This window comes from Schistocerca nitens, chromosome 2 (assembly GCF_023898315.1).
Source record: "Schistocerca nitens isolate TAMUIC-IGC-003100 chromosome 2, iqSchNite1.1, whole genome shotgun sequence".
Lineage (NCBI taxonomy): Eukaryota > Metazoa > Arthropoda > Insecta > Orthoptera > Acrididae > Schistocerca > Schistocerca nitens.
The window spans coordinates 1109317641-1109333967 of NC_064615.1; the positions used below are offsets into that span (position 1 = coordinate 1109317641).

General features: G+C 39.0%; 1 protein-coding gene across 2 annotated transcripts in view; it reads right to left on the reverse strand.

Moving 5' to 3' along the window:
• Positions 1–7886: 7886 nt before the first annotated feature.
• The window catches only part of LOC126237502 (26S proteasome non-ATPase regulatory subunit 1), a 361177-nt gene continuing 352736 nt past the window's right edge, over positions 7887–16327 (reverse strand). For both annotated transcript variants that reach the window (XM_049947659.1, XM_049947658.1), the window contains exons 17-18: positions 11648–11960; positions 7887–8109 (exon numbers count right to left, since the gene is read on the reverse strand). In XM_049947659.1, coding sequence (XP_049803616.1) covers positions 8039–8109; positions 11648–11960 — 384 coding nt within the window. In that variant the 3' untranslated portion in view covers positions 7887–8038. The remainder of the gene's footprint in view (positions 8110–11647; positions 11961–16327) is intronic.

Below are 16327 nucleotides of genomic sequence, written 5' to 3' on the forward strand. Positions count from 1 at the left end.
GAGACTTTGGAACTTTGTCATGTAATGGACAGTGTGGTGAAATGGGAATTTTATACAAAGATATGGTGTCAGCCATCATCAGTTCAAAGGGATTCTTCAAGACAATAAAACTGAGTATGTAGATATACCTTACTACTGCATTGTTCAGTGGATTAGCAGAAGTAAGGCTACTGATGTTTTCTTTTTTGCATTTAATGAGGAAATTGTTTATAAGCAAGATAGGGGAAGAAATTCATGACCTCAAAGAACCAAAATTGCCATCAGTCCGTGCTTTTGTAGCTGATATAACAAAGTGCTAAATACTTTGAATGTGTCACTACAGGGAAGAGATTTGTTGATACTACACATGCATGACAAATTCAGGGTGATCAGTGATAAGCTTCATTTGTCTGAGGGGCAAATGGAGAACAGAAATATGACATTCTTCACTCATCTTGATTCTGTACATTTGCATGATGACATCGCTTTTGTGAACTATAAATGTATAATTAATCCTCTAATAAATAGTTTCAAGTTGCAGTTCCAAGAACTGAACTTTAATTCAGAGACAGAACTGCAACTCCTCAGTACTTCTTTCTCAGTTGTACCTGAAGATGTGTCACCAACAATGTAATTAGAACTAACTGATTTACAAAATTCGAAGTTGTTACAGGATAGGTACAACAGCTGTTTGAATATGTGTCAATGGTATCAAAATGTAAAGACAAAACATTCCCCAGGCTACACATGAATGCAGCTGGGATTGTGTGTCTGTTCAGGTCATCATACTAATTTAGTCTATATGAAATTAGAATTACAAGTTGAAGACCATAAAAACGTAATGGCTGGTGAGGAATGAGTCAGCTGTATGCAAATAGCAAGCAGAACAAATTAATGAGTAACCTTTGCTCAACTAACAAATTATTTCTTTTTTTTTTTGTTTTTTACAACTTTTTTGTGAGACAAGTTTATTTTTTATTCATATCATTTGATATTTTGTTTGCTGAGAACTGCTGTTCCTAATGGTGTGAGCAGGGATTATGTTGACCACTCGAACACTTGTTCATGAATTTGTACGGTTTGTTCGGCAAGATTTAACTGCTGTCAGGTATCTACGAGATCTTGGGACCTCATGTGGGGTTGTGAAGTGCTGTGGGCCCAGACTTTGTGCTGACGGATGATAATGTTCAACCTCATAGGACACGGGTGGTTGATATTTACTTGGAAACAGAAGAATTTGCATGCATGGCAAGGCCTACTTGCACTCCCGATTTGAATCCCATAGAGCAAGTCTGGGATGCACTAGGGACATGGCTTGCATCGCGTTAGCATCCACCAACCACTCTCCAAGACTTGCAACCAGCTCTGCAGGAAGAATGGGTGTTATTGCCTCAACATGAGATTGATTACATCATTTACAGCATGCCCCATCATAGTCAGGCCTGTACTGTTGCCAGAGGTGGTCACACCCCATATTGAGCACATTAACCACTTGCTGGGATGTGTGTCTGGATCCATTAAATTGGAAAACCAGAGAACATATTTGTCTATCATTATGAAAGATGCAGTTGTTTATGTGCTTTATTCTTTACATTGTTTGTACTTTACTAGTGCCAGTTTATACTGTTTGTGGCAGAATAAACACAGCTTTACAAAATTTCTGTTTCTGGCTTTAATTTTGGATACCAGTGTAGTTCTACTAATGGAAACTACTCCCCTACCTAAGGGAAGTCTTTGGCCTTGACTCTGAAGCACGACACAGAAAATGAATTAATCATCCTCTTGCTTGATGGAACGTTTCTTCAGCTTCTTCTTGCACTACTTTTTTTGCATTAATAACCTATATTCCTCTTCATCTTTCTACGGCTGTGAATGTTTTACCTCTGTCGCAAACTCAGAACCTTTCTTGAACTCCTTCGAGGATAAGATCTGTTGTGTTGCCTATCTTACTTGACCTTTGTTGTTGTTAGAACAGTTACAACCAAGATACAGTTTGGTTTCCATGTATTTGTATAGGCTCCATTTTCTATGCTAGAAAAACTACCAACTGATTTCAGTTACATCCAGACTGTTACTGCTCACTCTTTGTGTTTTATTGGCCATTGATGAGGTTTCATTTCCCCTTGTCTGAAGTTATTGGGAGTTTCCAGAATGAGATTTTCACTCTGCAGCGGAGTGTGCGCTGATATGAAACTTCCTGGCAGATTAAAACTGTGTGCCCGACCGAGACTCGAACTCGGGACCTTTGCCTTTCGCGGGCAAGTGCTCTACCAACAGAGCCACCGAAGCACGACTCACGCCCGGTACTCACAGCTTTACTTCTGCCAGTACCTCGTCTCCTACCTTCCAAACTTTACAGAAGCTCTCCTGCGAACCTTGCAGAACTAGCACTCCTGAAAGAAAGGATATTGCGGAGACATGGCTTAGCCACAGCCTGGGGGATGTTTCCAGAATGAGATTTTCACTCTGCAGCAGAGTGTGCGCTGATATGAAACTTCCTGGCAGATTAAAACTGTGTGCCCGACCGAGACTCGAACTCGGGACCTTTGCCTGTTGGTAGAGCACTTGCCCGCGAAAGGCAAAGGTCCCGAGTTCGAGTCTCGGTCGGGCACACAGTTTTAATCTGCCAGGAAGTTTCATATCAGCGCACACTCCGCTGCAGAGTGAAAATCTCATTCTGGAAACATCCCCCAGGCTGTGGCTAAGCCATGTCTCCGCAATATCCTTTCTTTCAGGAGTGCTAGTTCTGCAAGGTTCGCAGGAGAGCTTCTGTAAAGTTTGGAAGGTAGGAGACGAGGTACTGGCAGAAGTAAAGCTGTGAGTACCGGGCGTGAGTCGTGCTTCGGTAGCTCTGTTGGTAGAGCACTTGCCCGCGAAAGGCAAAGGTCCCAAGTTCGAGTCTCGGTCGGGCACACAGTTTTAATCTGCCAGGAAGTTTCTTATTGGGAGTTTCCCATTTCACATGTACTCAATTCAATGGTTTGTATTTCTAGTTGATTTTTGCATGTCCCTTTATTCAACTCAGTGGACTAATTAACATTATTTTATAATTATTTAGATGAGGCTGTCAACAGCCCATAGTTAGGACTTGTAATGAATGACACTTGGTATTTTATAGGACCAGCTTGTAAACAGTCTAGGCACTGCAGAGTAGCACGCACACCACTCCAAATATTAATATTGTATGAAAAATGACATGAATGTCACTTCTTCACTTTGTACTGACTGCATTGTCACTTGCCTTAGGTTATACTCAGTTGTATTTTAGAATTCACATATGATCAGGAATGCTGTTTGTAGGCATCTCGAACATCATATTCACACCACTGTTGTGGCACTGCCACGACCTTAAGGAAATTTGAGACACCGTATTCCAATTACTTCATCAAAAGCAAGTGCATGACGACACAGATGACATGCAGAATAAGCCACATGTTACATCAATATGTCGCAAGGCTCTAGTGATGACCAATCGATGCAGCAATGCACCAACCAGCGCTACAGTCCTTCATTGCCAGATGGCCAGTCAGTCACCAGGGCATTATTCATATGCAGCATTTGAGCCACAGCACAGAGGTCATAGCTTGTGATTGTAACCAATTGTTGCTACACTGCCAGACCATTCCAGCACCTGCTGCACAGCCTTCATCACCACCTCGCCTCTTATGCACCTAACTCCCGAGATTAGGGCACTGTGCCAACATGCCTCTGCGTCACTAACCAGCACTACAGATTTTGCCGACCAACACCATATGGGCCACGGGGAACGATGCCAGGGTATACCACTGGACGAGAGTGTGCGCCTGTAACTGCTGTAGCTAGTTGGAGTAATAAGGAATTTAAAAGGCTTGGCAAACAAAGAACTACCTAATTGTCAGCTGAGATAGAGGCATACCACTCCATCTTCTGGAGAGTTACAGAATCACCAATACATTTGTACCAATTTAACATTATACACCAACAAATCGATTTGTGAAATTTGTGTATTATTAGCTAAAACCAAACAACCACCATGTCTTCAACTGGCAGTCAAATTAACACATCTGTGCTCTACTGCATAACAACCTGTTAGTATTGTGATAGGACTTTCACTCCACCAATGTACGAAGTATCTTTGAATACTAGGAGACTTTTACTCAAAGCATCTCGTTGTGGCACCCGGAGACCTGGTTCCAAATTCTCCTCATTCTTAATGCCACTATCAAACAGTTCCCATTATTGGTTCCCAAATTTAAGTTTTCTCTTACAACGGACTGTCAGTGCAGATCCTGCATTATCCATTCTCTCATATACTAATGACATGAAATAAGTCTAATCCTTGAATCAGTTGATGGCGCAGGAACAGCAAAAAATCACAATGGATTAAGCTGCCCCCTTATTACAGCATTTCACCAGTGATACAAGTTAGCATAATTGTTCCCACAGTGACCTCCACCCTGCTTGCTATTCTGGTACTGACTGTAATTTTGTACCACTGTTAGACACAATTTATATAGTCAATGGCATTACACTTCTCTATCTGTTTCGAGTTGTAGTGAATTTTACCAATGAGAAGTGCGGTGTCAGTAACATTTATTTTCCTACTCTCACAATCTGCCGTAATGTTGTAATATGTTGCAAAGCCAATTTCCATTGCTTCCTTTAGTTAAGAAATACTATTTTACATTTTTCATGTGAATTGCATACTTTGGTAATTGATTCAAACATCAGTCTTATTATTGTGTTTATTTGTTCATGATTCTGATCTGTCTTTTGCTCATGTCAGCGACCAAATGGTGCCACCCTTGTTGTTATGGTCACCATAAAGAAGTCTGGCACTGTATATTCACTTCATCCTAAAAGGCCATCCAAAGTCTGACTTTCAATGGCACGAAGCTGCATTTTTATTATAAATCACATGGACCCAATAACTCTTCCAAAGAAACTATAAGTCATTCATTTACTTCTTCTATTAATTTTTAAAACAACCTGTAAATGTGTATTGATTACTTACAATTTATGTTCTAATACTAGTCCTCAGAGTGTTTCAGTTGCTTGCACTTCTTAAAACTGCCTCTGAAAGCAGGTTCAGCTACCTCATTAGCACCTTACATATTCCCAACACACTGTGGTTTGGAACAGTGACCAAGACAATCACTAAATATTATTTCCTATAATTTGTAGTTACACTTTTATTTTGTGTACCAACTACCAGTTTAAGTACCAAGTACCATCACTGGCAACCCTACAATCATAAGATCACAGTACATAGTAAAAGTATTTTTTAAGGGGTAAGGGGCTGGGAGGTTGCACTTTATATCACATTTACTATCATACCCAAAACAATACTGTAAATGTTTCTTGAAGAGTATTTTAGGTATGTTCTGCGATGTTTTGACCATAGGACAACCTAATGGTGGTACTCCATACCGAAACTGGTAGATGGCAGATGAAATAAAACTGTGAATATAGTAAAAACACAGATGATGTGACTTACCGAACGAAAGTGCTGGCAGGTCGATACACACACAAACAAACACAAACATACACACGAAATTCAAGCTTTCGCAACAAACTGTTGCCTCATCAGGGAAGAGGGAAGGAGAGGGAAAGACGAAAGGATGTGGGTTTTAAGGGAGAGGGTAAGGAGTCATTCCAATCCCGGGAGCGGAAAGACTTACCTTAGGGGGAAAAAAGGACAGGTATACACTCACGTGCACACACACACATATCCATCCGCACATACACAGACACAAGCAGACATTTGTAAGGCCAAGAGTTTGGGCAGAGATGTCAGTCGAGGCGGAAGTACAGAGGCAAAGTTGTTGTTGAAAGACAGGTGAGGTATGAGCGGCGGCAAATTGAAATTAGCGGAGATTGAGGCCTGGCGGATAACGAGAAGAGAGGATATACTGAAGGGCAAGTTCCCATCTCCGGAGTTCTGACAGGTTGGTGTTAGTGGGAAGTATCCACATAACCCGGACAGTGTAACACTGTGCCAAGATGTGCTGGCCGTGCACCAAGGCATGTTTAGCCACAGGGTGATCCTCATTACCAACAAACACTGTCTGCCTGTGTCCATTCATGTGAATGGACAGTTTGTTGCTGGTCATTCCCACATAGAAAGCTTCACAGTGTAGGCAGGTCAGTTGGTAAATCACGTGGGTGCTTTCACACGTGGCTCTGCCTTTGATCGTGTACACCATCCGGGTTACAGGACTGGAGTAGGTGGTGGTGGAAGGGTGCATGGGACAGGTTTTACACCGGGGGCGGTGAATATAGTAAGTTTGTGGTGAAACTTCTGTTGCTGTTTTCTACAGAATTCTGATTACATCCCTGCCCATCAGGGTGTATACAGGAATAACTGCAAAACTGTTCCTATTTTGGGGAAGTGTCTTGCTTCATAAATGTAGAAAACAACAACAGAAGTTTCACCACAAACTTACATTTTTTTAAACGGACCCTCTATATTATTTGTTATGGAATCAGTAACGTGTATGAATGGTATTGGTTGCCATCGCAATACATAAATTACATACTGAGAAATTACAAATCAAAGTTGAAGTTTGAAATAAACAAAACACACCACTATTGCACATCCAGAGATGCATGTGTGATACCAACATATCAATGTTTACAGCAGGAAACCCTATTTATACTTTTGGCCCTCATGACAACAGTGAAAGTAACATTACATACATCAATTGCATCACAATTATGAGTGACATGGGGTCCACAGTTGTGTCTCAAGATGTGCAATTACAGCATGTTTCATTTACTTCAAGCATCAACTTCGCTTTGCAAATTTTTTGGGATGTAATTGATGTAGTGAGATGCAACCAATGCCATTCTTTTAGTGATTTTTCATGTTGTTTATTGCGTAAGAAATATGTGGTGTCCATTTAAAAGAAAAACATAAATTTGTGTTGAAACTAATACTTGCTTGCATTTTAGAATATCTCGTAGTATTTATTTTCATGAGCCCCTGCCTTACATTTATACCAGTGAAACTTGTTTTTGAATATCTATTTTTGTAGCAGAAATATTTGTGCTGAAACAATCAAGTGGGCCACCCTGTATATATATTTTTCTCATCTCTCCCTCTCTTTCTCTTTTTCTTTCTTCATTTATAATACTGGAGAAAGGGAGAATTTGCTCTTGGTACAGAGTACTAAGAAGGAACAAGTGAGGGAACTGATACAATGCAAACAAAGAATATCACACACATAAGCTGTTAAATGGCTACTTATTTAATACCATAGTAACAAAGAAACACGTACAAATAGTGGAAAATTGCTATCTGCACACATTGTCCTTCCCGACAACACACTCTCTCTCTCTCTCTCTCTCTCTCTCTCTCTCTCTCTCTCTTTCTTTAATATTGGACATTCCAGAACTATTCCACGGTGGAGGAGGAGGAGGAGGAGGAGGAGGAGGAGGAGGAGGAGCAGTTTCTGTTTCACATTAATTTTATGTCTATTATATTTTTCAAAATGCTGGGAAAGTGATCATAGATTTTTATGGCTCAGTACCTCACACCTTTTCATGCCGTATTAAGGCTGAATGATGGATTGGGCAAACCTAGTGTTATATTTTTGGGTATTGTTATTGTTTTTTTTTGTAACTACAACTGATTGTTGACAGGAAATTTCACAAGAGATTAGATGTACTGCAGGCCCACCCCATTTACTTATAATACTTGTTATGATGCCCATGAATTGTGATTTACATAGCTCAATTTGCAATGAAGTGTGCTTGGAATTGTGCTTGTCTGCAACACTTTTCATAGTAGCCACAAAACTTGCCCACTGAGGAGACGAAAAGTCTCATGTTTTTAGAGCATTAGTTTCTGCTAAACAGATCTAAATTAATTTTGTGCTGTCAAAGAAACATGTGAGGCCTGTTAGATTAGTGAAATAACACAAATCTATTGTGGGAAATTTCATTTATTGATCCTTAAAACATACATTTATTTTAGAAAAAATGCATTATTTCTATATTATCAAAACAGTTCTTTTCCAATCATGACACAATTTGAAAACTGTTCAATAACAACTTATTGATAAATAATAAATATCTTTTAATCCTCCGTGTATTCAAATGGCTCGGGAGGTTCTGGCTCCTTGTCTTCATCTGATTTTGGACCAAATGCTGTAAAAGGATTTTAATAAATGGTTTAGATATAGAATTTAACAAAAATTGGTCTCTTACATTACACATCCTAATATTACTTAGGTAACACCTCATGTTACCAACAACAGTAGTAGCAGGGTACATAATATTGCAAACATGATAAACGCTGCACTGATACAAAACTGTATATATGATAAATGTCAATGTCTTGTAGGTTACTTTATGTGCTTCATCAATCACTCAAGTCAGTAAGTTCTGTGTAACATTTCAGTAAATGGGGATTGGAATGGTATGCTATTTTATGTTATGCTGGAGAGTGAGTCCATGTTCCTGTTTGTGATGCGTTCACCAACCTCCTATGCAGATAAAGTTATTGTCAAACAGCTAGTATTGCACAGACACAATGCCACTGTTATGAAAAGAAAAAGTTATTCCAGACAGCTATCATTTCTCTTGTATCGCACAATAATCTTTCATCATCAACCATTTCTGTCTGATATTCAGTGCTACTATAGAAACACAAACCACATTTGTTGCAAAAGAAACAGCAGTCATACCACGAAAAGATTTTTAAAGGAATGTATTACATCGGTTAAGAGTTTTGATGGAGTATAAAGAGGAGAACATGGTTAATACAAATGAGCAAGAACCCTTTTTTCAAATGGGTAATGCAGATGTTGATTTGAAAATGGAATAGATGACAGAATAGTTTATTAAAAAAAAACTGGCCAGGTGCAAGTAGGACTCTTGCTCAAAGGGTTCCGTACAAATGTAATTGTGTATATAGACGGTTCATGCACACCAGAAAACAAGAATCTCTACCATTTTTTTCCTGTTATCAACACTGATACTGATAAGGTATCATTCGCAGGAATTCCCAGACTTTCAAGAATATTTAATTTTAACTTTGAAGTCTGTTATCAAATGGCAAAAGAAATATTTGTGTGTGACAAATACAAATTGACAATTTTCAGATTTTCCCCATTTACGTGTACTGTAAAACCTTGCTTCCTGCCAAATTTCATGTTTCTAAGTCAATGGGAAGCACCCTACAGGTTTTGGTGAGCGAATTTTTGAGTATCAAAGTATGTGACAAAAATGAAACTCCATGTGACATATATGGCTGTGTCTTTCGATTGCATTGGTTTAGAAGCTTCAGTTTTTAACACTGCCAAGGGACCATAGGCCTTAGTATGTGACTTGTTTCAATCTCATGTGTCTAAGCTTTTTAACAGACAGACAAATTGACGACAAAACGACACTATAAGGGTTCCATTTTTGCTGACTGAGGCATGAACACTAAAAATTAAATGCAGTTTTTAATAAAATTGAAGAAATCTAGAAAATAGGGCATGGGCAAGAGGAAAAGACAGAGGAAATGAAACATGAAAGCTGAAAAAATGCAAGACAAAAATGAGAAGGGCTAAGGGAGCTGCCAATACGGAGGACGTCAGAGAGAATAGTGAACACCCCCCCCCCCCCCCCCCCACACACACACACACGAGATTTTTGCAGCAAATGCTGCAATGGTGTCCTATTTATGAGGAAGTCTTAAATTATCAAAATTCACAGAGAGATGATGCATCCAGGTTTCTGCTCCCAGTGTTGCTTATGACAATGGCAGCAGGCAGGCTATTTCAAAGTAAATGTAACTGCCAAATTGTAAGAGAACAGAGACTGCAACAATTTACCAAATAAATGAATAGACACACACGGAGCGCTAAATAAATAGTGAGCAATGTCATTAAGAAGTTTCACATTTCCTGTGTGTTTCTCATATGACAGGGTCACAGGTTGCTGTGGCAGAACAGCTGGTCTAAGTCACCCAATATGCAGATTCTCATGTACAAGGGTACAGTGCTGCATGGTAGTGTTTAATGGTGTGTGTGTGTGTGTGTGTGTGTGTGTGTGTGTGTGTGTGTCTACTGAGAACAATAAAAAACTGAGTATCTGTATACTAAGAAATTTCTGAAACTGATACATCTTCCAGAAATACTGAGGTCATTTTGATAACCATCCACATCTATCCGAGAGTGCCTACAAACTTATTCCTCCCAGGTGTTCTGTCAAAAGATTTGTGAAACCCATTACCTACTCCCAACTGTTGGAAATTAGCCCACAGAAAATCCCTTCATGAGGACTGCTGTCACAGTTAAAATAGAATGCCAATGATGCAGCTAATAATGTTGCAAATGAAAGCATTTTGACTGGTCATCTCAAAAAGGTCATGAGTCACAAATATAAAACTTTACAGGAGGAGGCAAAAACTTCCTACAGCATAAACCATCTGTGTATTTGTTATTGTTCCTGTGTCAATGGTTATAGAGTCTTCAAGGATTAGGTAGGCATTGTTTATTTTTGTTTTGTAATTTAAAGTTTATCATAAAAGAAATTTTTAAATTTTCTAACTCCTGACTTTTTGCAATCGACAACTATTCATTACAATAAATGGAAGCTATACTTGGAGAACATGTTGATTTTGCCACAAAATCAGTAAATGATGATAAACTGCAGGGAGACTATTACTATGTTATTCATGTTTTGAGATGTAGCAGTGCTTCTCGTAACAATGCTGAAGTAAAAAATAACAGAACATGTTGTTGTTGTTGTTCTTAGCTGTAAAGAAGCTGAAATACCTCTGTGACAGCGCAATCAATGAACTGCTCTGTTTTCACTCGCCCAGGATAATATGCATCATACTTTTGCTTGATTCAGAGGGGGCGAGACTATTTAAAATAGACAGGTCACCAATTTATTGGTAACAGTTTCCACTGGTTCTTAAATCTCCCAGTTGATACAAGTGTTAAACAAAAGTAAAACATGTTGTTATTCCTATTCTAACCAACACATCCACTGGACAACTGTGCAGCTCATTCATATCTTTTGGGGTATAACTCTCAATATAATGGTTTAGAAATGGGTAAACTTCATTTCCACCTTTCTTGGCTTAGCCTTCATCGTACCTGTCAAACTATGCATTCAGTTAAACACACTTCCATATATCCACTGCAAAAACGGCACAAGTCAATACTTGTGATCTTTCCACATGGAGTGTACATAACTTGCTGTAAAAAAGTTGACTCATGACCTTTCTGCAGTGACCAATTCATTTGTGAGTTGGGCAGCTCTTCTAAGTTAATGCCACCATTAGACTTACTGGCTGAACCCTATACTCTCCTTACCTTCATTTTTACATCTTATTCACATTATTGTCATTTTCATTATTTCTATTGTTTGACAATTAATAATAATAATAATAATAATAATAATAATAAGTCACCATCATCATCATTATTAATATTCAGTAGCTGTATTTTATCTTCCAGTTCTCAATAGCCCTTTATTTTCACTATACGGTCTCTCTACATGGTCCTGCATTCACACACATAAACTTTGCTCATTCGCTCCACACAACTCTCACCAGTTTATTATTTCTGACCTCCATGGTTGCAACTGGTTTACTACAATTTCTTTCAGATCTCTGACATTTGCTAAATCACCCCTAAAACATACATTTCCCCCCCCCCCCCCCCCCCTTTACTGCAGTGAGACTCACCTGCTACAGGTTCCACGAGCTCTTCCTCAGCGCCGGGCCGCAGCTGGCGCACCATGATGATGCCTCCGATGGTCAGGTCCTTCAGTGGAGTGTACGAACACCCTTCTGGCAATTGCAGAACTTTCAGCTGTGGTTTCATAACACGAGCTGGATTGCTTAACATTTCAAATGATGGCTCAGCTTCTTTTTTTTCTTCATCCTTGCCACCTTTCTTCTTTTCATCTTTTTTATCATCCTTCTTCTCATCCTTCTTCTCATCCTTTTTATCCTTTGTGTCCTCCTTCTTATCCTTTGTTTCATCCTTGTCCTCCTCCTATGCATAAAACGTTACTTGTTATGTGACAGTTTCAAAACAGTGCAATTTATTATTCCAAGTGTTTTAGAGAGAGAGAGAGAGAGAGAGAGAGAGAGAGAGAGAGAGAGAGACATTTAATATATACCTACAATGCATTAGCAACAAATATTACAAATAATAGTATGTATACTCCTACACATTGTACACCTCACCAGCATTATGTCACATTCTAATTATTGTTGATATTTTCTTTACATTACATAAAAGTGCTCTATGTTCACAATCTGAAACCAAGAAAGAAAGGATGCACAGTTTACCATCTCATCAACACTGAGGTCATTGGAGACAGATCAAAAATTCTGATTTTTATGAAAGGGTGGGTGATGAAATCAGCTGTGCCCTTTTCAAAACAAGCCACCCCAGCTTTTACCTAGAACAATTTGGGAAAACCACAGAAAATATAAATCAAGATGGCCAGATGGGGATTTAAACTGCCATCCTCCCGAATGTGAGTCCTGTGAGCTAACCTTTTTATTCTGGTCTTAAACCGTTATTAATTAGAAATTAAGTACAGTTCGGTAGAAAACTGCTGTGCACTGCAGTGTTCTCGTTCAATAAAACTACTTACACCATATGTAAGTCTACTGTTTGAACTCAGACTAACTCCTTATGCAGTACAATAGTAAGGTAAGATTACAATCAAATTATCATCACTCCAATCTTCAATACATTTCAAGTGATTTTAACGCTTTAACTGCTCTGGACGTGTTAACGCACGCGCCTTTGCACCTGTCCCTGTGTGCTCTGAACATGTTTACCCGTGCTACCAGTCTTCTACCTGGTACCCTGAACGTGTCTACGCATAGAAGGACTGGTGGCGCAGGTAAACATGTTCAGAACACACAGGGACGCGTACAAAGGTTCCTAATAACTGATGAATCATCTTCACAGTCTTGGTTTTATATGTTCTAATAATTTCTGTAGCAAAAACCATCATTGTACCACAGTCGATTTTGTGTGCTTATTTAATTTTCAACTTCATTTTAAGTTCCATAACTTCCATTTACTTGTCACCAGACCGACATCTTTATATGTATCCATTTCATTCAAATATTTTTGAGGTTAAATTTAAAATGTGGCTCTGAGGATACTGAAACTTCCTAAAAGATTAAAACTGTGCCCGACAGAGTGTCTAACCTGAGACCTCTGCATTTTGTGGGCAAATGCTTTATCGACAGTGGCAAGTGCTCTGTCGACAGCTGCTCAGGCATGACTCACAACCCACCAACATTTCTCTAATTCCACACCCACTATAACTAAACAGCATATTTGAGGGATAGTCACCAGTTATCACTTCAGAAAAATCAAACTGTGATCATGATACATGCTGACTGTGTCAGTCCTTTCTCTACACATTCACTGTTCAGTGCGACATTTTTCCCACTCATGAATGACTTGATGGAGACCTTGGTTGTAGAAGTCTGCATTTAACCGCTTATGAAACACTCTACCTCAAAAATCACCTTCAATAATTTTGAAAATGCATTCCAACAATGGTGTCTTCATCTGAGTAATCCAGAATACATCACTGAGTACTGTGACATGACAATAAAGGGGATGAGGTAAAATTTGACAGCCCAAGAAAGCAGCAAGTGAGATTTTGGCAGTGTGCTCCTTCCAGACAAAATCCATTGGAAACACACTGTGGCAGCCCTAAAAAACATTCACCTTACCTCTGATCTTTGCATTTTTTGGCAGTGGTGAATCCACACGTTTCCACTGCTCAGGTCACAGCAATACAGCCAGCACTCATCCAAGGCAATTAGTTATGTGGACTGGTCTGACACAACTGCTGCCTCAGTTCAATCATCGTTTTTAATGGGTAATGGCAGTCACAGACCCCAGTGAAAGTGACCTTTGTCACGTTTAAAAATGCTGTGTATGATGTTGAAAATTGGTGTACATACGCCATTGTTAGAGGAAATATTTTAGGATTGCCAGTTCTTGAGCGACAACTGGTCTGTCAACTCACTCTCCGTCATTCACACACACACACGCACGCACGCACATACGTACATTCCAAAACATATGACAAAATGTTTGTTTTAGATGACTGGCTAACAATATGGATACAGTCTTCAGGAAAGCATACCTATCAGTTTCTCCCCAACATTAAGGAGAGAGTGAACCAAAATATCCTACCCCCCATGGGTTCATATATTGCTTATGTGTGTTCCTGTGTCTGCTGCAGTTAGAACTCAAAAACTTGTTGGGTGTCTGCAATATGCTGGGTACAGCTTAGCACATTCTCTAGCTGTGTTCATTAAACTAGTATAGATAATGTAAGAATGCAAGTTCAGTGAGACAGTATCATTGCGAAATTGTAAACCGTATGGCAGACACTATTCTGCCACAAACATCTTTCCGCAAAACACTGTAACTGAAGGAAAATACTAATTACTGATGATACATAGGCAACACCTTGCTGCTTGTTAAAGAAGATATCAAAGAAGTGCCAACATTCAGCAATTCTCTAATAGAGTAAACAATAAAAAGAGTTTGTAGCTTAATGCATAGAAAATAAAAACATTAATTTCCTTCGTGTGTGTGTGTGTGTGTGTGTGTGTGTGTGTGTGTGTGTGTGTGAGAGAGAGAGAGAGAGAGAGAGAGAGAGAGAGAGAGAAAAACTGGAGGTGAGCTATCCAGTGCCTGACACTACAAGCCCTTCAACATCAATCACCCTAGAACTAGCCAAAATTTGGCATACAGGTCTGTGTTACATAGTGCAAACAAAATACCTTTGACCAAGGAAATTATACAAAAAAAAAATATGCTCAATTTCCTCACCCCTCTGGCTGACCCAATAATTAAAAATAAATAAATAAATAAAAATAAAAAAACTACAGGAACACAAAATGCAGAAGAAGAAAAGTAAATATGTGACCAGTATACACAGATGGGCAGAGTATCATGAAGGATTGTTAATTTCTTCAAACTGAACACGGGAAATATTTCTTTATCTACTCCTAACGTTGTAGAGCAGAAGTACAATTTTATCTGTGATAGTGACAAATTTTCACTAGTTGAAATCTACACACTAATATGACAAAAATGTTTTTATATTTCACATATAACGAAAGAGCAAACAGTGTTGTATCAGGTATTCAGAACAAGTAAGTGCTCTGGCATGCACGATGAATCCACACTCTGACAAAGTTTTCAGAGGTGTTTCAGCAATATTTTCTGTCTAGTAATCCATGAGGACAGGAGGACAGCAGCCGGACATGAAGTACTTAAATAATGACAATTAAAATCAACAGCCTGTATTGTAATCCATTGTCATTTATTCAAAACATGCTACCAGTTTCAATGCCAAAAAGGGTCATCTTCAGGCCCCAAGCATAAACTGCAATTAACATATGAACCGCAATGACAAAGACCAACAGAGTCTTCAAATGGAAACAGTACAACTTACTAAGCATGTATGTCAGCATGTGCAACCGACAAAGTTGTGAGCAGCAGGACCAAAATCAACTTTATTCTGTATCTTCATAGCAGTAACAAGTTCAATGGTCAGACGACACTGGCAGTGTGACTTATTACGCATGTATGCCAACATGTACAACCAACAAGGTCTTTATTGGTTGCACATACATGCTTAATAAGTTACACTGTTTCCATTTGAATACTTTGTTGGTCTTTGTCAATATGATTCATAGCCTGATGGCAGATTATGCTAGGGGTCCGAGACGACCCTTTCTGGCATCGAAATTGGTAGAATATTTTTAATACATGACATTGGATTACAATACAGCTGTTGGTTTTAATTATCATTATTCAAATATTTTCTGAGTAGTTTGGTATCAGGGACCCATTGAATACAGCAATCCATCAAAGAGTAATCACATTTCATGTGACTGCATATCCTCATTTATCATGGTATCTGTACTGCAAAACAGTGCAAATGTGGCCAATATGTGCTTTTTTTTCCTTGTTTGGAAAGAAACTTGTTTCAGTCACTTACAGTGCTTGTTGCTGGCAAGGGTAATGTCGTTTTCACTCTGATACAGAGCAAGGTGGAATCTTTCTCTCTGCTCTTATTACACACGCACTAATAATTATTTTTTTTTTTAATCCCTGGAATTAGTTACTTACAGGGTGGTCCAAAAGTCCGGAAACACCCTGATAAAATCCAAATGGAGTAACAAACAAGAAAACAGAGTCCCTACACACGAGGAAAGGGAAGGGGTGAAACTTTATAGGCTATGCCACCAACAAGGTGGCCATCTTGAAAGCCGCCATCTTTGATTCAACTCCAAAATTTCAAATGTGAATGTTGTCAAGAGACTTGATCAGATAGAGAATTTCACCAGAAAAACAATGCC